General features: G+C 38.7%; 1 protein-coding gene across 1 annotated transcript in view; it reads right to left on the bottom strand.

Annotated features, from left to right (window-relative positions):
• Positions 1 to 1,613: 1,613 nt before the first annotated feature.
• Positions 1,614 to 23,561, bottom strand: part of G3BP1 (G3BP stress granule assembly factor 1) — a 40,158-nt gene continuing 18,210 nt past the window's right edge. Inside the window, exons 3-12 of the mRNA XM_017875728.1 lie at positions 22,485 to 22,566; positions 21,839 to 22,012; positions 18,626 to 18,716; positions 17,315 to 17,411; positions 15,493 to 15,694; positions 13,604 to 13,705; positions 12,920 to 13,031; positions 12,574 to 12,702; positions 12,039 to 12,148; positions 1,614 to 9,107 (exon numbers count right to left, since the gene is read on the bottom strand). Of these exons, the coding sequence (XP_017731217.1) occupies positions 8,901 to 9,107; positions 12,039 to 12,148; positions 12,574 to 12,702; positions 12,920 to 13,031; positions 13,604 to 13,705; positions 15,493 to 15,694; positions 17,315 to 17,411; positions 18,626 to 18,716; positions 21,839 to 22,012; positions 22,485 to 22,566 (1,306 nt within the window). The 3' untranslated portion in view covers positions 1,614 to 8,900. The remainder of the gene's footprint in view (positions 9,108 to 12,038; positions 12,149 to 12,573; positions 12,703 to 12,919; positions 13,032 to 13,603; positions 13,706 to 15,492; positions 15,695 to 17,314; positions 17,412 to 18,625; positions 18,717 to 21,838; positions 22,013 to 22,484; positions 22,567 to 23,561) is intronic.

Here is a 23,561-nt window from a genome sequence, read left to right on the forward strand (position 1 = left end):
CCCCAGGAGAGGCCATTTAGGGAGACCTCATTCTCAAACTCGACTGGCCTAGAGAAGCTATAGAAAGAGACCAAATTACCTTGCAGCCATAGTTGTGAACACACTGGAGCCATACTTGAAAACTGGCGATAAACAGGACAACAGAGAGAATTCATTGCTAAGACAACATTAATGGCAAAGTTGTCTTTAATTTAAAACATTCCAAAATGAGTTTAAGATTACAAAATAAATGCAGTCACTGGAGGAAGGGGTTATTTATAAACTCAATCTTAGATTTAGCAACTTTTAGTTTTGAGTCAGGATTCATTGACTAACTTAAGATGGGCTAGTTTCTGCCAACAGGGCAAGAGTGTGCAATCTCAGAGTCTCACCCAACCTTGCCAAAGCAAATGACTTCTGCATTAACTGGAAGTCATCCCCAAAGGACTTGCCCTTCATGTTTTCCTCATTTTGCCCACTTACTTGCACAAAAGGTGTACCCTTTGTCTTAAAAGTTCCCTAGTTTGATGTTTAGGCAGAAGAGCAAATCCTAGGTTATTATTCTGCAAATAATTTTACATTTCCTTTATTCCAAAAATGTAGCTACTAAGTTAAATGTATCATGACCCACAAGGGGTAAAAGTTAGATACGACCTTCCAATAGCTAGGGCATGTTTCCTGAAACACTATATGGTTCATTAGGTTCACTAGTACATTATTCAAGAAGTTACCGTAACCCCAAAGAATCTAAGAAGGGCACTGTGTAATTCTTCAGGTCACAATGCCAGCACGACTGGGGAGTCTGTTACAGGTAAGACAACCACAAGTTACAATTCTGTGATTCCAAATACTTTGGGGATGCAGAAAATGTGCTTAGCTGGGCAGCGTGAATTAGCTAAGCAACACAGTGCTATGATGGAAGAGGTTCAAGATGATTCATACTTTCATACCAGACCAGAAGTCACAAGCCCACATAGCAGCAACTCTTGACAGCTAGCCAAAGTAGAAAGTATTTCTAAAAAGCAGCCTGGGGACATTTAATTAATTGGCCAGGAAAATTAGGTCAGAATTACAAAGTTCCTCATCTTCATGAAGAAGAAAATGTGACAGTATGTCTTTTATATGGAAATTTCTTTGTATATATGTATAAACTTGGTATGGCCTTAATGCTGCAGTTAAGGATCTGTTTGGCTACCACCTTAAGCAGCGTATTAAGCAATCGCTTCCTTAATGTAACATTTTTACTTCTTACTGGACACTCAACCTTCAACAACTAATTCCCTTTTGCCCCTTACTCTTCCCCTTTTTTTTTTTTTGCATGAAGTCATAAAAGTTACGGCAGTTATTTTTTGGCTTGTAAAAAAAAAAATCTATTTCTGCAGTCTGAAGATGGAATGTAAAATTTCTGTGAAACATGTATATTTATTGAACCATCCATATACACATATCCATGCTGATTCCAATGGAAAAAAATTAAAGTTTTCTGAAATTTTCTGTGGTTAACTCGTAATTGTTACTATTTAACCAACTTTATATGCAAGAACTTTCACTTACCCCAGGGAGAAACCTACGTATAACCTAGGAAATATCTCACTTTAGACAAGGTTTTATGCCGAGAAATGAGAATTCACTGGTTCATTCAAGAAGTATTTATTGATAGGTGCTAGGCAAGATACAAAGATGACTCAGACACAGATCCTGCCCATAAGGAGCTTACAGTCTAATAGGGGAGAGAGAACACATACATGGGATACATGGTCAGAGCTATGTTTCAGTAAGATGAATCTAACATTGTGTATAAAGTAGGCGGGAGTAAGAAGAGGTTAAGTGAAGCTGAGAGAGTACTGAAATTACATAGGTGAGGAAGACAGACATGAAAGACTTGAGGTAGAACTGACAGGACTTAGCTGAAGACTGGATATTGGGAATAACAAAAATGGAAGCAGATGACTCAGACTTTAGCATGGATGATGTCATGAACTGAAAGAAGGAACAAGTTTTGGCAAAGAAATGAAAATTTCATGTAAAATTATTCTGCACAGAAACAAACTGCCTGGGATATACCAGGCATAATCAGGAAGAAACGGCTAGTTACCCAGACCAATGGAAGCACCTCAAAATGGCCAGTGACTTCCTCCCGCTTCTATACCCATCCCCCCAAATTTCCCAACAATTTCCTCCACTAAAATGGTGTAGTGCCTAACATTTATTAAATTCAAGGTCTATCTCCAGACATACCTCCCTTAGGAATGAAAACAGAAAATATATTAAGTTATTCAACTCAGTAAGTTATCATCTAAAGACTCTAGTTGTGAGTCACTGTACCTTCTGGTGGAATATAGAGATTAACTCCCTAGTCCTTGTCTTCCAGGAGCTTACAGTCTAGTAAAGTAGTAAAACAGATAATGTAATTCTAATTCTAGATTGAAGGGGTAAGTTATGAACTATGAGAAAGACAAAGTGCTCTAGAACAGTTTTAGAAATGAAGGTCGGAACAGGACCTCAAACAAGAGGGACAATGTGGGAAGTAGATGAGAATGGATTTGTTCCTCGGACAGATCAGCCCCAAAAAGGGCTACTCCCCATTCCTGTTGCCAATTTTTTCTTAGGAAAAAACACAGCTCTTGTACTGATCTTTAAAAAAAAAAATTACTTACATGGCAAGAGATCGGAGGAAAGGGGAGAGTGTAGATCTCAGTGGACCTTCAGGGAAGAGAGAAGGCACTTGAAGCCAAGGAATCACAATGCCTGGCTTATCGGGAGGACCCTAAGTGTTTTAGCAAGGCTGGAGCATCACTTCCATGAAGAGTGGGAAAAATAACTGAAAAGTAATATTAAGACCTTGATATAAACATGGCATTGCCAGGCACTAAACAGGGTACACGCCTAAGACCAAATTGCTGCCCCCTAGGAGCTTACAATTACAACAATACAAGGTGGAAAAAGCACCACAATGTACAGAATGCAAAATGCTGAAGTATTTAGGAGAAATTACAGCTGAGTTTCAGCTATTAACACATTAGGATACCCAATAGCTTTCTGACAGCTAGTAGTAAACTCATCCCTGAGGGGAGCACAAGTTAATGTCCTTAGACAACAAGCCCTGGTAGAGCTGAGCCATTAAAGACAGTTCTAAGAAAATAGAGAAAACAGGGGTATGAAAACTACAGAAGCAACTGGGCGAACATACAAAAAGTGATACCTTCCCTTTTTCTCCTGACGAACTTTAACAGTGCTGGCCTTCCTATAGTGAATCTAAACTGATGATCACCGTATTACTTCTAGAAGCAGATCTGGGACTCTACTAGCCAATTATCTGATCATTTGTAAAATGAATGGGTTGTACAGGTCACTTACCAGTCCTTTCCAGTACTAACATTCTATGATTCAAAGAATTCTGAGAGTTTCTCCGTTCTTTGTGGTAATAATCAAAATAGAAGAAAAAAAATTTAAGTCTGATGCTTCTCACTCAAAATATAATTATTTTCTATATAAATGACAAATGATCCCTATGCTATCAGCTAAATTTTACTCCCACCCTATCCTTCTTCAAAATTCATGAATTTTTTAAAACCACATGTCCTACAAGCTACCTTAGCATGCACCAAATGGTTTTCAAAAGTTTTCTCCTCTCCTACTTCCTTATACCAGCTTCTTGGTATAATGTCATTTAAAGGGCCAAATCAGTGTACATCCAATCTTCCTAACAAAATTTTAAAATTTAGGAGAACAACTGACATCAAAACATAAGGACAATGAGTAACCAAAGTGGTTTTTGTTTTGTTTTCTAATTTTTTTTGTTTTTTAGAGACCGGGTCTCACTCTGTCACCCAGGTTAGAGTGCAGTGGCATGATCATAACTCACTGCAGCCTCCAACTCCTGGGCTCAGGCAATATCCTGCCTCAGCCTCCTGAGAGACCGAGACTACAGGAATGCGCCACCACGTCTGGCTCACTTTTCAATTATCTGTAGAGCCAGGGTCTTGCTGTGTTGCCCAAGCTGGTCTCAAATCCCTGGCCTCAAGCAATCCTCTGGCCTCAGTCTCTCAAAAGCACTGGGATTACAGGCATGAGCCACCCCAACCCACCCCAAAGTGATTTTAACTTCAGCAATAGTTAAAACTGTTTCTATTCAGGTTAAACAGGATTTAATCTTCCCTCTAATTACTACCAATATAGGCAACCTTCCCCATAAGTGAGTTCTTGAAAATAAATACTTGGTTCAGTAAATCAGTAATTTCTGGTAAACATCCTTAATTCACTTAAAAAAAAAAAATCCCAAAACATCCTTAATTCACTTAAAAAAAAAATGCACTGTATGCACACTGTAGCTTACAAATCTGGGACACTGGCCACATTTCAAAATACTAAACAAATATGAATTTCTGTAATTGCCCAGGTCACATGATTTATTAAAGAAATAGTTGATCAGATTCCCTATATTATTTTCCTCTTACTTACAGGGAATTAAAATAAGCTACTAGGTTTAAGTAGAAACTGTGGAGAGAAGATGAATCCAATGTTCTCAAACTAAGTCACATAAACAGAAACTAAAAACCTAATTCCAAGTCAACGCATACGCATAATCAAAAACCAAAACGGTTAAGGGTTTTAGGTAACCTCTAATCATCTTTTTACTCATTCAGGCCTTGATTTGAGACATGAAAGCATGAACAAGGCAATTTAATTTCAGTGTTGTTCTGAGGTGGTATCTATCCACTAGTAAGAATGTAAATATAAACAAGTTTTATCTCACATGTGCCACCATCTCTCCTTTACTATAGTCTGTTAAGAGTTGACAGGCCCACCTATGGTCCCCAGAACCTCAACATTCAACAAATATAAATCCCCTTGGAACCAGAAATTCTTAGTTATCATCTTGTGCCACATGGCCATTACTTGATTAGCAACTTTAACTCAACCCCTCAGCCTACATAAGACATTGCAAAGTTTTTTTGGTACATTAGGCAGTTAGCTAAAAAACCTGATATTCAAATAAATGTTGATGATACTTCTTTTGCAAGTTTAAAACGGCTCAACTAAAAGGTCAACAATTATCTGTATGCAGTACTGCAAAGATTCCTTTAAGTAGCACAAAAAGAAAACTGCAATATAAAAGACATCTTTATAGATTTGACAAATGCAACCATTTAAAAGAAATGTCACTCAGCAAAAACAGTGGTCTACAAATCTAAGCTCTTCAGAAAGGTTACCTATAAGTTCTAAAATGGCCTTCTATAAAGTGCAACATTTTCCATTAAATTGTTAAATTCTACGAGGGTTTTTCAAACAGAGGGATGAAGAAAAGTATCAGAAGGTGACAGTTTATAAGCACAAAACACAAATTCTATAAACTCACCTGGATTATGCTCTAATAACAATATTGTTATCCACATCCAGATTTGAAGTTTGCACTAAATTATCAAATCAGATGAGAAAAAAACTTAAAAACAAACCACTACTATTGTGTTACCATATATAATCTGCAAATCAAAAAGACTCACAAAATCCAACTTTAATTATCTTGTTTGCCCTAAAGGAAATTAAGAACTGTAATGTTAACCTTGTTCTGAATGTATTCTAGACTCAAGTCTCCCTACAGTAGGAAGTTCATTGCGGTCTATGTTACTGAAATGTAATTAGGGGGGCATGATGGTTCCAGACAAAAATCATCAGTTTGGGAGACCAATGCGCTCCTTGCTACATGGATGACTTGGAAGCCTGTCATTTAACTGCTCTGATTCAGTTTCTTCCTCATCTATTGTGCTGAGGACAGTATCACCTAATCCGCAGCACAGATGTGAAAATTAACTTTTCTAACCTAAAGTGCAAATCAACTAACACTGTGGTAATGACATACTCATCCAAAGTCAAATTATTATTTTTGGATTATCGATCTCACTGGTCCCTAGCACTATCTGACAAAGTTGAGAACACTGGAATATACAAAGTAAAGCCCAACCTCACCACTAACACAAAAATACAGTTTAAGGCCCAAGATCTCTAATTATCCATCAACAAGTCTTAAAAAACTAAGACCCACTGAACCAAACAAATCTTATCTAGCTAAAATACTCATGAGGCCAGGTGCAATGGTGCACACCCATAGTTTTGGCTACTTGGAAGGCAGGAGGACTGACGAGGCCAGGAGCTTCAGACCAGCCTGACAACATAGCAAGACCTTGCCTCTGTAAAATAAAATTAAAAAACAAAACCTCATGGGTCAAGAGTTCTAAGTTCAGTAGCTAATAACTATACATTGGGCCATTCCTATGGATGAAAATTTTCATTTTAAAATCTGAAAACGTTCAATGTGATGAGCTCCTACTGCTGCCACCTATAGAAAATGTTGCCCTAACATAATCATTTTCCAGCAGTGGAAATGTATACATCTCTGAGCTCTCATGTTTACTCTACATGCAATAATGTACATAATTGTACGAGGATTCTCAACAGTGCTGATCATGTTAATCCTATTTCTTAGGTCCAATACCATCATTCAAAACCTCACAATCATCCCAACTCTGATGACTGAAAGTACTGGGGAAGCCTTGTATTTTCTGATTGTGCAGTAATTCCCTGCAACAAATTGCAAGCAGCATCAGCATGTATTGCTACCACCTCTCCACATTTACACACACATACACAACACACACATACATTTGGTACAGACAATAAAAAGTGAAATTACTAATTTCTTAGAGTAGACATTACTGTAATTCTTGAAACAGATTTCCATTTCCTAGTTTGTTATTTATCTGAGGCTGAGTTTCAAAAGAATGAGTCTTCATTCCAGTTCTTCTAATCCCACAGCTCCACCCACCCACAGGAATAGGGACTATCAGTATTCTCAGTGGGGTTGCTTCATTTTTACACATTTGGTATCCTTAGACCCCACCCAATAAATGCCAGATGCATGTCTCTCCAACAAACCTTCCAAATTTCACACATTTCTAAATGTCCTCTAGGATGTGATAACGCCAAGCTGAGGACTGCTGCATCTAGTTAATGCTGTTAAGTCTCCAAGTAGGAAGAACTCCTGTTTTGAAATGTGTAATTTAGTATTCACCTGTGAAGGATAATTTCTAGGCTATCCATAATTTATTACCTTGAAGTTACCACAAAGTAATTTGTTTTTTCAAAGTAACTCAGACTAAACTTTTCTTTCCACCCACCATATGCTTAATATAAGCTACACAAGTATAAGTTGTATTTCTTCCTGTTACCACTGATCTGGGCCAAAAGTGGTTACCAAAGTTACTTAAACTAACCCTACAAAAAACCCATGTGATTCAGTTACATTAAGTTTATGTAAAGGAGATGCTGCCAATTTTCAAATATTCGAGGAACTGGAACCAAACTGGTAATACCAACTTCACTGTGGTCTTAACCATCACAGCAAACCTAGAGTTTCTCAGTAACACAAACCAAATATTCCTATGCTATCTTCAAACGACAGTCCTAAAGATGAATACTGTTAAGAAAATAAATACGCTGAATTTTACAACCTGGTTGCCCTTCAATTAGTAATGATAAATAATCACACAAAATTTGTTTCACACGTGTAAACAAAACCTTCACCCATCTCACAAACAGCACTCAACAAATAACACATATGTGAAACGAGTATTAGTCTATATTGCCAGATTAAATTTTCTTCCAGAAATATTTTAATAAAAATTGGCCATTTCCAAGTAACACCCACTGCATGCCAATCAATAAAAGAGAACCATAACAAAATAGAAAATTTACCATATGGCTATGATTTTAAGAAAAAAAATGCGGACACGAGCACATGAGCAAAGTCCAATATTAAAGTAACATTCCTTCTTATGGGCTATGATTAGGAATCTGATTAGATACCAGAATAAAAACACAAATGCTGAACTATTTAGGTCAAAGAACCTCTATAGAAGCATCTGTCTTCGAAGGCATTCCAGTTTGAGACTCAATTTTAGAATAAGGCATAACAAACAAGTTAACAAAAGACATACACAAAGTGATGAAAGAGGGATTCTGTAACTCCCCACATACTCTGGACCTAATAAAACAAATCTAGATTTTTTTAAAATTATTTTTGTTTAAACAATTGCCAAGACTGAAATCAAAGATAAATAGAAGGCACAACAGTTTTGCTCTGGTTGTTATCTGAGTTTTGGGAATTTTTTTGCTTTTGTTTTGTTTTTTTAGCAAATACAAATTAAACTGAAAAACTACTGTTAAAACAACAGTTGCAAGAAAGCCTATAGTTGCATTCTCGAGCATTTAAAACCTATTATCAGCAATTTTAAATTTCAATGGTAAAACAGTAGGTTTTAGAATTGTTTTGTGATCCTTTATCAAAAGAAAATTTCTATTCCTTTTATTCCGTTTTTAAACATACCAGTGAGAATCAAAATTGTCAAATTTTCCAATGGCAATTTCTCCACACTAGAAGGTAGTCATGACTCTCAAAGAAGAAACAATTTGGGTTTTTCCTGCCTTCAAAATATTATCAAATCCTGTATTTCTTACAGGCTTTTGAAACACGTAGAAAATAAGAAATATTCCAATGAATGAAACATACCAAATGTCAGTAATACACAAGACATTCCTTTGGGGAAATGGCTGTTAAAAAAAAAAAATCCAGTCTGTATATGCAAAGTAAGCAAGGAAATTCAGTCTTTTTTTTTTCTTCTTTAAAAGTCCATTATTCCTAAAATATCATTCCACAAAATTGGAAGTGAAAGACTAAAGGTCAGGAAAGGGAAGAGAGGGAGAGGGAGCACACACCATTAACACACAAAAAAAGTAAAATTATACAAACTTAAGCAGTTTATAACAGACTGGGGTCATACTCCAAGATACCAAAGGCTGGTCGAAGAAATTCACCATTCTGCTGGAACTAGGGTTTGTATGGCTGCGTGAAGATCCATGAAGATTCACTGCCGTGGTGCAAGCCCCCTTCCCACTCCAAATCCTGGTTTCTGCACCATGCCTCCACGGGGAGGGCCTCTCATTCCACCACCCAGCCCACCTCGAGGGCCTCCAGGTCCCCGAAGGCGATTATCTCGTCGGTCGCCTTCCCTGGCAGCTCGAGTCTTCTTCTCTTCGACATTCAGACGGACCTCACCTCTGAACATGATGGGCTGTAAGAATCAAGGTGACCAGACTTAGAGTAGTGATGAGCTATCACTATCAAAGAAAGCTATAATAATGAACCAGCAGAGGCTGGGCAATGGCTCACACCTGTAATCCCAGCACTTTGGGAGGCTGAGGCAGGTGGATCACGAGGTCAGGAGTTCAAGACCAGCCTGACCAACATGGTGAAACACCATCTCTACTACAAAAATACAAAAATTAGCCAGGCATGATGGCACACGCCTGTAGTCCCAGCTACTCAGGAGGCTGAGGCAGGAGAATCACTTGAATCTGGGAGGCGGAGGTTGCAGTGAGCCAAGATCGCACCATTGCACTCCAGTCTGGGAAACAGAGCGAGACACCGTCTCAGAAAAAAAAAAAAACCAGCAGATTATAAATCAGCTAAATTCTCACAGTTCAGTTTTTTGTTTGTTTTTTTAATGCAACACAGTTTCACTTGTCACCCAGACTGGAGTGCAATGGCATGATCTTGGCTCACCGCAACTTCTGCCTCCCAGGTTCAAGCGATTTTCCCTGCCCCAGCCTCCAGAGTAGCTGGGATTAGAGGCACCCGCCACCACACCTGGCTAATTTTTGTATTTTTAGTAGAGACAGGGCTTCGCCATGTTGGCTAGGCTGGTCTCAAACTCCTGACCTCAAGTGATCCGCCTGCCTCAGCCTCCCAAAGTGCTGGGATTACAACAGTTCAGTTTTTAACTGAGAACATACAATTTACCATTAACAAATACATGGAAAGGTGATTAGGTAGGCAGGCCAGTTTTAAAAAGCCATTTTAAATAGCACAGCAGCACAAGTTAACTCTCATCCTACTTATTTTTTCTCATATAATTATGTAAATTGAATAAAGAATTGCCACCTTCCCCATAGATTTGGAGGCTTAGAATAAAACCTCATCATCGCCAATGTGAAAAGATGGTACTGTACATATTTATGCAAAGTACGTATATATTTAAAATAAAAACTTCATTAATCTGACATAAACTTTAACTTGTTCTTCACCTCCTGAGAAGTTTGGATAGTCTTGGGCTTCGTTTCCTAACAGAGCCAAAGTTACCAAACATTTCAATATATTCAATTATGCTCTTCACCAGCAATATAATTTTCTAATTTCTTAAAATGAGCATCTAACAGTACTATGTGTCAGAGAAGTGTTCTATTCAAATTTATTAACTCACTTAACCTTTATAACAACCCTCTGACGGTAGATACTTACTTTAAGGACTAGCAAACTAAGGACTGGGGAGGTTAAGTAACTTGTCCCATGGGTCACAACACTAATGAGTGATGAAAGGAAAATATAAACCAAGGCCTCCAAACTGGGAAAAATAAGCTTTGAACCGCTAAGCTACACTACAGTATGTCATACACCAGGGCAGTCAGTCTTACATAAGCTATTTCTGCTCACACAAAAAATTACTGAAGGAAGCATAGCAGACTTCTATCAATACCATGAAATGAAGGGTGGCCACTAGGCCTAATAACGTGCTGAATGATGGATTTATCTACAAAGCCTACTGGACATTTCTGGGTTCTTCAGTGGCTTTGGTGAGATGAACCACTGTTCTCTCATTTCTCAAACAGTATTTTGCAGGAGATGCTTCACAAAAATATGTGGTAAAATAATTTGAAAGATAATGTGTATGTGCATACTCAGGTTGACATAATGTTATGACCACAACATTAAACTATGCAGTATGCCCAGGTGCACTGGCTCACACCTATAATCCCAGCACTTTGGGAGGCCAAGGTCAGTGGATCACCTGAGGTCAGGAGTTCGAGACCAGCCTGGCTAATATGGGGAAACCCCATGTCTACTAAAAATACAAAAAAATCAGCTGGGCACGGTGAGGGGCACCTGTGATCCCAGCTACTCAGGAGGCTGAGGCAGGAGAACTGCTTGAACCCGGGAGGTGGAGGTTGCAGTGAGCCGAGATCACACCATTGTACCCCAGCCTGGGCAGCAGAGCGAGACCCTGTCTCAAATAAAAAAAAAACCTTGCAGTATGCCCATTAGCATTCTGGAGAATATCACTGATCTGCAATATTTCTATTACATGGTTTAAAGTACACAATTTTAATCCACAGGGACAGAAAGCAGATTAGTGGCTGCAAGGGGCTGGGGAGACAGGTACAAGGAATGACTGCTTAGTGAGTAAAGAGCTTATGGCTATTGGTAAAAAACTTTTGGAATTAAAAGTAATGGTTGCACAATATGTGTTCTAGATGCAATTAAGTTGTACATTTTTAAATGGTTAGGTGTTATGTAAATTTCACCTCAATAAAAAAGTATAGCTTAGTAAATTAATATCATTTATACCCTTGTTCTTCTAGACTACTACAAAAAGCAGTTTTTTGCTAGGGGAGGGGAAGCTTTCTTTGGGGCTACGACAGTAAGATTTCCATTCTACAAATTCTTCTAATATTAGAATTTACAGGGTAAGAGTGCTGTTAGTAAGGGTGGTTCCAAGTAGTCTGACTATGTAATTTATCTTCCAAACCCAACTTATTGACTTATAGGAGAAGTTCTTAATAGTTATTCTCTACAAAACAGCAGTACACCAAAACTGCCCTGGGCAAACTGGCTCTTATCTAATAGTTAAAAGTAGGTTTGTATTTCAACTCTTGTACACGAAAAGCCAACACCAAGGAAAGGTAGTTACGTAAATCTCAGTGCACTGATAACTATTCATTTTCTCATTCTCATAATTCATGTTTTCAAAAACTAAGTTATTTAAACATAAGTTTCGTTTTCTAAACCCCAGGCAGGTCTTTTAACAATGGTTGAAAATAATGGAATAAATTACCTGAATATGTTGGAATAAACTGCACTTTACATAAAGACCCAGCTGTAAAGATAAATATATTCTAAAGAACCAAAACCCTTTTAAAAAAACAAATCAAGATGAAAAGCTGCTTACCCTGTTGCTAAGGACCTTCTGAACAGGCTCAGAATCATCAAACACAACAAAACCAAAATTGGGTAATTTCCCACCACTGTTAATGCGCAACTCCACCACGTTCCCATAATCTGCAAGTGAAACAGATTCTCAGATAACTACTTAGACCATTCCCTTTAAATATTCCATGTACACAGTCCAATACAGTAGCCACTGGATGCATGTGACTACTGAGCACTTGAACTATAAATACAGCTGGTCTGAATTGAGATGTGCCTCTCATAAGTGTAAAATTATGGGAGGCACATTTGGATTTCAAAGATTTATTATGAAAAGTGTAAAATATCTCTCACCATATTCTTACATGTTGAAATGACAATGCCTTAAGAGTTAAATGTTATTAAAATTATCCAGTTTCTTTTTACCTTTTTTTTTTTTTTTTTTTTTACCTTGACTACTAGAAAATTTATAATTACGCATGTGGCTCATTTTCTATTTCTGCTGTACAGTGCTAGAGACACTAGATGAATTTAGTGTTCAAAACTCAATAACCTACTTTGAAAGAAATCTTTAAGCTCTGATTTGTCCACTTCATGAGGCAGGTTGCCAATGAAGAGTTGGTGACTGTCAGGGTGTCTCACCATTCTTCGGGGTTCAATGTCACCTTGCTCTCCAGCCTCACGGACTTAAAAGGAGACAAAAACATCAATGAAAGGCAAGAGGAAGAAGACATCTTTCAGTGACTGCTCACATTCAATAGTCTTCCCTCTACCCTAAAAACAGGCAATTCCATCAACCCTACAATATTTTTATTTTAAAGTATATAAATATCAACTGCCCTCCCAAAATAAGCTCTCACCTCAAAATCCCCCAAACGAGAAATCGCCCTTCTGAGCTCTTACTTGGTCTGGGTCCCCTTTGGGGAGGAATATTTATTCGCTGTTCTCGCACCCTTTGATCCCTTTGAGGTCTCTGTGGTGGAATCTGAGATTCAGGCTTAGACTCTGGACGGGGCTGAAAAAATTTAAGTTAACTTTTGTGTTAAAACAAAGCAGGCTTATCCTTTTTCTTAATGAAGTTTCTTAGCTAACAAGTTTTAAACTAGAAAATGGACAATTCCCTTACAAGAAAATCATTAAAACCACCTTATACCCTTTTCTTCTGTCCTATGTATCAGTTTTGTTTCTACAATGATTTGGGGTTTTTTTTTTTTTGAGCCAGATTCTCACTGTGTCGCCCATGATGCAGTGCAGTGGCACAATCATGACTCACCGCAGCCTCAACCTCCTGGATTCAAGCAATCCTCCCACCTCAGCTTCCTAATTAACTAGGACTACAAATGCATGCCACAAGGCCCGGCTAATTTCTTATTTTTTTGTAGAGACAGGGTCTCACTATGTTGCCTGAATTGGTTTCAAACTCCTAGGCTCCAGTGATCAGCTGGCTTCAGCCTCCTAAAGTGCTGGGATTGCAGGCATGAGCCACACTGCACCTGACCAGTTTTCACAATCTCTAAACCTCTGTTGAATCAAATTACCAAAATATAAGTACACTTGCCTAATGTACAAGTTTTATAAAGATCTTACCTGTGAAGCTGGTACTTTAACAACATGAGGTGGTATCCCAGTAACTGGAACAGCTCCACTGGGTGGAAGGTTCTTACTGGTCACAGATGCCCAAGAAAACGTCTAAGGGAGCAATACCAACATTACATAATTATACCATTTATCAAAACAATATAAAAGCTACTAACTCTTGATTGCCTGTACACAACAAATGGTAACACATTCTCACAGGCAGGATGGAGTTTATACATATATTAAGATTCCTCTCTTTCAGCTATTCAAAATTTAGTACTGAAATTCCTTGGGACTGATGATCAAGTACCAGGCAAATCTGAGAGGCTTAGGTTCAAGAAACTACTCACTTTTTTTTTTTTTTTTTGAGACAGAATCTAGCTGTTGCCCAGGCTGGAATGCAATGGCATGTACACAGCTCACTGCAGCCTCCATCTCCTGTGCTCAAGTGATCCTCCCACCTGTTTCCCAAGCAGCTGAAACTACAGGCGTGTGCCACCATATCCAGCTATTTTTTCTTTTTAGCAGAGATGAAGTCTCACTATATTGACCAGGCTGGTCTTTAACTCCTGAACTCGAGCAACCCTCCTGCCCTCTGCCTCACAAAGTGCTGGGATTAAGTGCGTGAGCCACAACGCCTGGCCCAAGGAAAGCTACTTCCATTCAAATTTGTGAATCAAACAAAATTCCCTCTCCTCTAAAATCAGCTCAGCTCTTCCTGCTGTGATTCAATCCAATCCATGGTACAAACATCGACTCAATTACATCAACTGTAGAATCATCATCAACACTTTTCTCACACATTTAAAAATTGTCACAACCTGTTATTCTACCTAATTATTTCTTTTCCATTTCCACTGCCACAACTCTAATTCAAGCCATCATTCTCTCTCACTAGGTTTACTATATTAACCAACTAAGTGGTCATCTGGTCCAGTCAAACTACTTTTCCACTTGCTTCTTACTGTTTTCTTATTGTGACAAGGTCTTACTCTGTCTCCCAAGCTGGAATGCAGTGACATAATCATAGCTCACTGCAGCCTTGACTTCCCAGGCTAAGCAATCCTCCTACCTCAGCCTCCCAAGCAGCTGGGACCACACATAGGCATCACCATACACAGCTAATTTTTTGCACTTGCAAGCTAAAGTCATTTCAACATTGCTCTTTCCTACTCACCTATTAGCTGCCAGAGAGCAACACCCCCTATCTGTTTTGCCAATACCTACACTTTGAACAATGCCTAACACACAGCAGGAATTTGAATTAATTGTTGAACAAACAAATGACATAACCCTGAGCCTGTAAATACAGCACTAAAAATTATATTCCTTCCCAGAGCGCCAAATGTAAAGGTTTCATGAGTTCAGTTAACAACACCCTAATAAGACTCAGGAGGACAAACCGAAAACTTCCGAAATCAGGTATGCCAACTAGAAAAGAAATTTTACTTCAGCAGTTCATTTCTACTTCCACTATAAAGTTATCTTCAAAAAAATTTCATAGAAAAAGAAAAGTATATTCTGCCATGTTGTTTTTCTTAAAAAGATGTTATGCACTTGTAGTAACAAGCATGTAATAATTTATAGTGTAAAAGATTAAATATTAAAAAGATAAGGAATCACTGACATGGTGCTACAGTGGCACCTAAAATTTCTAGTCTAACAGGCATTCAAGTTACCTAGGGGAAGGGAGTGGTTTATTTTGATGAAATAAACTAATACACATCTTACCTCTCTCTTATCAAAGGCATGGCTCAATATCTAAGAAATTTCCCTGAAATGAACCACCAATATGAAAATGTATCTACAAAAGTCAACCAAACAGCAATACAGAACAGAGATTTTTCTTTTTTAAAAAATAACTAGAAATAGAATAAAAATGAAGACATGTTTCATACCCTCAAGTCTTCCTGTACCGTCTGAGCTATGTCTGCAGGTGCTGGAGAAGAACTCTTCTGAGTATCCTCAGGAGCAGTTTCTTCTAATACTGGCTCAGGCTTTTCCTCTTGGATTTCAGATACAGGTTCTTGTTCTGGTTCTGGTTCAGGATCAGGCTCTGGTTCAGCAACAGGCTCCTCTAAATGTTCTTCCATGTCATTACTTTGATGGAAAAATTTGAGAAATATCATTCTGCCACCATTTATTTCGCAAAAAATTCCCCATCACTTATTAACCAGAAACCAGAACACAGAGTTAGCTCCGTCAAAAAAAAAAAAAAAAATCTAAGAATCGTATATCTGAGTTTTAAAAGTAATTTTAAAATGCCACTCAATAACTTCACTGGAATCCATTTGACAAATTCTGATGAGCAAATGATTCAGGACATCAAAATGAACCAAACCACTTTATGGCTGGAATCCCACAATCATTACAATTCATTTAGCATACAACATCAGAAAAACTCTCAAAATAGGCTGGGGGAGGGGGGGAAAGAAGGTTGCCATTCAATGGGTACAGTCTGTCTGTAAGGTATATAAAGTTATCTTCAATAAGATTTGTAAGGTGAAAAGTCCTAGAGATCTGTCATACAACCGTGTCTATACAGTTAACATTACTATACTTTATACTTAAAAATGGTTAAGATGAAAAAAAAGGTTAAGATGGCAAATTTTATGATATGTGGCTTTTAACACAAACACACAAAAACTTTCAAACACGTAAGGAATTTGGGGGAGAAAATATATTAGTTATGATTCAGAATACAATTCTTAAAATTCCACATAAATCAAACCAGGAATGCTGTTAAAACTGCAGAGGGGCTAGGCACACACCTGTAATCCTAGCACTTTTCGAGGCCAAGGTGGGCCTCGATTAGGAGTTCCAGACCAGCCTGGCCAATATGGCGAAACCCCATCTCTACAAAAATACAAAAATTAGCCGGGCATGGTGGTATGCGCCTGTAGTCCCAGCTACTCAGGAGGCTGAGGCAAGGGGATTGCTTGAACCCAGGAAGCGGAGGTTGCAGTCAGCCAAGATCATGGCACTGCACTCCAGCCTGGGTAAGAGAGCGAGACTGTCTCAAAAGAACAAAAACAAAATTGCAGATGTTTTGCCTCCTGAAAGTCTAATTCAGTAGGTTTGCAGTGGGACCATGAATCTTCATTTTCAAGCAGCAACCCAAGTGAGTAACCTGATTAGTTCATCATACCTTGAAAAACACTTGGAAACACCCTTCAGGCACTGAATATTAACATTCAGTGTCACATGGTAACAAGTAAATATGGATTTCTTTTGCTATCAAACACATTTCTGTTCTAATCACAAGGGGGGGGAAAAACCCAAAGGTACAATGATGTACTTACGAAGGTAATGAAATTCTTTATTGCTACTTAACTCACATATTGGTATTTATATCAATTTATGCCCGATCTCTAATAGGTGTCTGTCCACTTCATATTCCCTCAAAGCATTTAATACCTCAATACATCCAACTCTTGATCAACAATATGCAAGTTTTCACTTAACACCAAGAAAAAACTAAACCAAAAAGAAACCGGTATTATTTAAACTAAGCAATAGGAGATTGCCTTCATAGTACAATTTACTATTAACAAGTTACATATTTTTGTTTAGTCAAAATTACCAGAAACAAAACCATTCTTCTGAGAAAGTATTATTTTGAGGTAATTCTCAGAATATGTAAATGCCCTCCAACAAAGGGAAAGACTAGACAATGCAAGTTCTTATGCAGCCCCGGACATGTGAACAAAATTTTCTTACCTGACAACTGCCTGATCATAGAAAGTTCCAGAATCATCAGGTACCACCTCAGGTGTTTGCTGTCTTTCTTCAGGTTCCTCTACTTCTTCTTCAGACTCTTAAGTGAGAAAAAGATATTTAAAGTAATTTGTACTCACTGAATTCACATATACATTCACTTTCACAATGTTCACAAAACAACAGTGAAGAAAAACACATATAAATAAAGCAGGGCAATTTGGTAAAACTCATGGCATTGCCTTTAAAGACAGAACTAAGGCTTTTAAGGATAGACTTTTTTTTTTTTGAGATGGAGTCTCGCTCTGTCGCCCAGGCTAGAGTGCAGTGGTGCAATCTCAGCTCACTGAAAGTTTCACCTCCCGGGTTCACACCATTCTCCTGCCTCAGTCTCCCGAGTAGCTAGGCGTCCGCCACCATGCCTGGCTAATTTTTTCTATTTTTAGTAGAGACAAGGTTTCACCATGTTAGTGAGGATGGTCTCGATCTCCTGACCTCGTGATCCGCCTGCCTTGGCCTCCCAAAGTGCTGGGATTACAGGCATAAGCCACCACGTCCGGCCTTAAGGATAGACTTTAAGGCTACTGTAGTGTCTTGGTTTTTAAGAACACGGAGCCTAATGCAGGCTTTCACCTTACTGGCTACATTACATTAGCCAAATTACATTAGGCAGTTATCTAATGCAGGCTCTACCACTTTACTAGCTAGGCAAATGACTGCTTATCTGTAAAACTATATTACAAAATAAATATACTCTCAGCCAAATAAACAACATGCAAATTCTATTATTTTGGAGAAAATTTTCCATGAGTCTCTGTGTCTACACATCTTTCATGCCTACCCTTTCTTCTAGACTGTCTTTCAAGAACATTTATAGAGCAAACAGCTTTGAAAGAGTATCTCCCCCCAGCACAAAGAGGAGGCATGTTTACTGCCTGTTATAATAGATCTGTGTGCCCTAAACTCAGTGTCCCATGCCTTTAACACAACCCACTGCAGTAGAAGTATCATCTAGCCTTCTTCATGACATCCTGTTGGTAAATGTGGCAAAAATGCTACTACCGTTGCTCTGAGTTAACCTGTCTCCTTCTGACCTAAAAGTCTTATGTCTTCTACTAACATCCACGATATAAGCTAACCTGTTAGCAGCTTCAAGTAGAGTAAAACCTTAGACTCTTCATATGCCATGATAATTAGTTATTAATGAAGAACAGAGTGTAATGAAAACAGTAAAGAAACGCATAGTCTCTTAAGGGCAATCTGATACCATTAAAAAAAACTTAGACAAGTAATTTAAAATATTTCACTACTTACCCTCCTGAGGCTCAGTGACAAACCCACCAAAGACCTCATCTTGGTATCTGAAGATATCATTGTGAACATAGAACTTATTTGCAACAGACCCCTGCAATGCCAACAGAAAGTTTTAATTTATTCAACAGACTTTTACAAAGTCAAATCACTCCACACCATTGGTGACTGAGACACACCTGCTTCCATGAGACATCTGGCAATGTCTGGAGACATTTCAGTTTTTGTTGTTGTGGGGTTTTCAGACAGGGTCTTGCTGTCACCCAGGTGGGGGTACAGTGGGCCATCACAGCTCACTGCAGCCTTGACATCCCAGGCTCAAGGGATCCTCCTGCCTCAGCCTCCTAAGTAGCTAGGACTACAGTGGCGTGCCACCTTGAAAGGTTAATTTCTCTTTTTTTTTTTTCTTTTTTGAGTAGAGACGAGATCTTGTTAAACTGCCCTGATTGGTCTTTAATTCCTGGGCTCAAGTGGTCCTCCTGCCTCAGTCTCCCAAAGTTCTGAATTATGGGTATGAGCCAGCATGCCCTGCCGACATTTCAGTATTCACTACAGGGAATGCTACTGACAACTTATAAGGTTAGGGATGCTGCTAAATTCCTGCAATGCACATGACAGGCTCCAACAACAAAGAATTAGTTGATCCAAAATGTCAACAGTGCCAAGACTGAAAATGCCCACTCTACAATAGCTAGTAACAAGACTACACTCACATATATTTTGTTTGCTCAAAACACTTTACCTCACCACAAGATAAATATGCAGAAACTGACAAAGTTCTAAGTATGTAAGATGCCACAGTTCACACCTCAAATCATTATAAGGCAATCATATTCTGGATGGGCGCAGTGGCTCATGCCTGTAATCCCAGCACTTTAGGAGGCCAAGGCGGGCAGATCACCTAAGGTCAGGAGTTCAAGACCACTCTGGTCAATATGGTGAAATCCCATCTCTACTAAAAATACAAAAATGAGACAGACATAAAGGGCCACGCCTGTAGTCTCAGCTGCTAGGGAGGCTGAGGTGGGAGGATCACTTGAACCCGGGAAGTGGAGGGTGCAGTGAACCCAGACTGCACCTCTGCACTCCAGCCTGGGCAACAGAGCAAGACCTTGTCTCAAAAAAACAAAAAAAAGGCAATCATATTCCTAACTTCAGCAGGTATTTCCCCTAAGTCTGTATCCAAAAATATTGATATAAACACTCAAGAGTAGTGTAGTCTGAAAAAGATTGTTCACACTAGGTATAAGACACACCTGAGTGCAGATCCAATTATATAATTTATGAGTTATTCAGTTTCTAAGGCTGTTACTCCTCTGTGAAAAGAGAGGTATCAGCTAGGCACAGTGGCTCGCTCAACTCCTGAAATCCCAACACTTTGGACGGCTGAGGTAGGAGAACTGCTTAAGCCCAGGAGTTTGAGACTAGCCTGGGCAACATACTTTTTGTAGAGTGTGTCTCTACAAACACAAAAACCAAAAATTAGCCAGGAATAGTGGCCTGTGCTTGCGGTCCCAGCTACTTGGGAAGCTCAGGAGGGATTATCATTTCAGCCCAGGCAGTCAAGGCTACAGTACGTCATGATCCTACCACTGCACTCCAGCCTGGGTAACACAGTGAGATTCTTATCTCAAAAAACAGAAAAGAAAGATATAAACATATGCCTCAATACTCTGTGTATTAAATGAGACAGTTTACATAATAGTGTATTATACTAACAAGAAGTTAGATACTTCCTTTAAAAGAAAAAAAAACTATAATTAAACCTATAATTGACAATCATACTCCATGTGATTCTTTGCATATTTAGAAGTCTACCACATCTTTACATTTTAATCTAAGCCTTCCTCTAAAAATTATGACTGTAATGGCTTCGTGTAATTTTGCACAGACAAAAAGTTATCTCATATTCAAAGGTTAAAAGATTTTAGGTGTTTTAGGTTTGCTATCCTAAAAAGAAAATTTAAGATTAATGCTAGAAGAAACAATGATTTAATCAGCAAGTTCATACTATGCCATTTCTATATATATGCTTAAGCAGACTGGATTCCTAACCTTGTTCAGTCTAGACCAATCCGGAAGAAAACACAAATGCAATCATTCAATATAAACTTGTCACCCTTTTCAAAGTATAACTAAAAAGAACCAGGCCTCCTTGAAGGAACAGGTGATTCAAGAATAGGGGCTGGGCGAGGAACAGTGCAAGATGAACCTGAAACATCTTATGCCGTAAGTGTTCAAAAAAGATAAAAAGATAGAGAATCTCCCATCCTTTATTTACAAATCAAAAAGAGAAAAAATAAGGCTGGGCACAGTGGCTCACACCTGTAATCCCTGTACTTTGGGAGGCTGAGGCAGGTGGATCACTTGAGGTCAGGAGTTAGAGACCAGCCTGACAAACATGGTGCAACCCCGTCTTCTACTGAAAATGCCAAAATCAGTCAAGTGTGCTGGCACGCTCCTAGTCCCAGCTACTCGGGAGGCTGAGGCAGGAGAATAGCCTGAACCCAGGAGGCAGAGGTTGCAGTGAGCAGAGATGGAGCCACTGAACTCCAGCCTGGACGACAGAGTGAGACTCTATCTCCAAAACAAAAGAGAGAGAGAGAGAAAACATATTTAACTTTACAGTGGCAAAACCTAACTAATCAAAATTCATATCACAACTTAATGACATAATGTGCCTCTCTAACGTGAGGCAATGAATGACACACGTAAAGCATCCTACAAAAAAAAGTGATTATGCTCTTCAAAAATGTCAATGCAATAAAAAAAAAACAAAAGATTAAGGAACAATTGCAGATTAGAAGAGACTAGAGACATGATAGCTAAATGCAATGTGCAATTATAGATTCCATGTTGGACAAGGAAAAAAAATAACTCTAAGACATTATTGGGATAATTTCCAAATTTTAAATATGGATTATAGAATAATTATACTGCATCAACATTTCCTGAATTTGATAACTGTACTACAGAATGGAATAGAATTCTTTATTCTTAGGAAATGCCCACTTGAGTATTTTAGAGAAAGAATTACACACATGGGGGCAAGTGGTGACAGCTGCTCTAGGTAAGGAGTGTATAGGAGTTATTGTACCATTATTCCAAGTTTTCTATAAGTCTGAAATTTCAAGTGTCATTAAAGATATGTACAACTGTTCATTGTTTCTTTTTTCATGTATTGGATCATTACAAAATAATCATTCCTATACATACCTCAGGAGCAAGGACAAACGTTTGCATGAATCTCCTCAAAGCCTGGTTGTTGTTAGAGAGAAGCCCCATCACCTGGACTACCACACCATCATTTAGTGTGGCATGAGCGTCAACATGGCGAATCTTGGTGTGGCAGTTGGTGAAGTTTTGTGACATCACTTTCCTGTGGATTTCCTTAAAAAAAAAAAAATCAACTGTGAATGCCTTAAAATTTAAATAACCTCCAACTAAAAAAAAAATTTCAACACAACACAGGTAAAGAGAATGTACATATTTAAATTACAGGAAACGCAGACTGTATTTTGATGTTTCTTTGTATACTCTATTCCCAGTGACCACACTTGAGTTTTTTATATAACTGTTCTGAATTAACACACTTTTCAAAGTTTAAAAAAGATGACCCCCATGCTAAAGCCAATTATCTTCCAACACACACAAGCTTTATATCATGCAAATTTAACAAATCTGACATCACATAAATATTTCAACAAATATATTAATCAAATAGTAATAAAACACATCAACTTTTACTAAAAAGTTGAGAAATTTGATCCTCATCACCAAAACCTATTAAGTATGATCCACTTCACTTTTGTGAGTTATTTTCTACCTGCTTAACAGCCTAAATAAGGCTTGAAATGCTTACTTTCTGTCCGTAGACTGCATCTGCTGGCTTTCCATTCGAATCCAATCCCCCATGGACATAAGAAGAGTTCTTTCCATAAAATCTGTAAAATGGGAAGATGATTTGCTTGTCATCTTCAAATATCTTAAGTTTTTTTTTTGTTTTTCATGTTTGATACTGGCAAATTTCTTTTTTTGGAGATGGGGTCTCATTCTGTCACCCAGGCTGGAGTGCAGTGATGCGATCATAGCTCACTGTAGCTTCTATGTGCCAGGGCCAAGTGATCCTCTAGCCTCAGCTTCCCAAAGTATCTGGAACTACAGGCACATGCCACCATGCCTGGCTGATTATTTTTATTTAAGTAAAAATAAGGTCTCACTATGTTGCCCAGGCTGGTCTCGAACTCACGAACTCAAACAATCCTACCTGCCTTGGCTTCCCAAAGTGCTGGAATTATAGGCGTCAGTCACCGCACCTGGCCCTGGCAGAAATGTGTTTTCTTTTTCATCTTTGTATGCAATCATCTCTCTATCCCCTACATGCCACTTGATCAACATCTGCTGAATGGGAGTGGATCTGGTTCCAGGTTTCAGCGTAGGATGATAATGTGGGGAAGGATCTTGTAGTTTCATGTCAAGATGGCCACCAACACGTAAGTTCCTATTTTCACTCAGGAAGAAAATAAGCAGTAAGGCTGGAACAGCTATATTCTCCACAGACATCAAGTGTCCTTTAATTAATGTATCTGAGAATAAATGTGAGCAGTTTCCCTTAAACACCTAGTTCATGCAAGTGGTTTTAGAAGTACTTTTTAATCACTTTTGCTGATGCAATTAAGAATGTCAAAGTCAGGCCGGACGCGGTGGCTCAAGCCTGTAATCCCAGCACTTTGGGAGGCCGAGAGGGGCGGATCACGAGGTCAGGGGATCGAGACTATCCCGGCTACCCCAGTGAAACCCCGTCTCTACTAAAAAATACAAATAACTAGCCGGGCGAGGTGGCGGGCGCCTGTAGTCCCAGCTACTCAGGAGGCTGAGGCAGGAGAATGGTGTAAACCTGGGAGGTGGAGCTTGCAGTGAGCTGAGATCCAGCCACTGC

Source organism: Rhinopithecus bieti, unplaced genomic scaffold (genome assembly GCF_001698545.2).
Source record: "Rhinopithecus bieti isolate Rb0 unplaced genomic scaffold, ASM169854v2 scaffold_7673, whole genome shotgun sequence".
Classification (NCBI taxonomy): domain Eukaryota; kingdom Metazoa; phylum Chordata; class Mammalia; order Primates; family Cercopithecidae; genus Rhinopithecus; species Rhinopithecus bieti.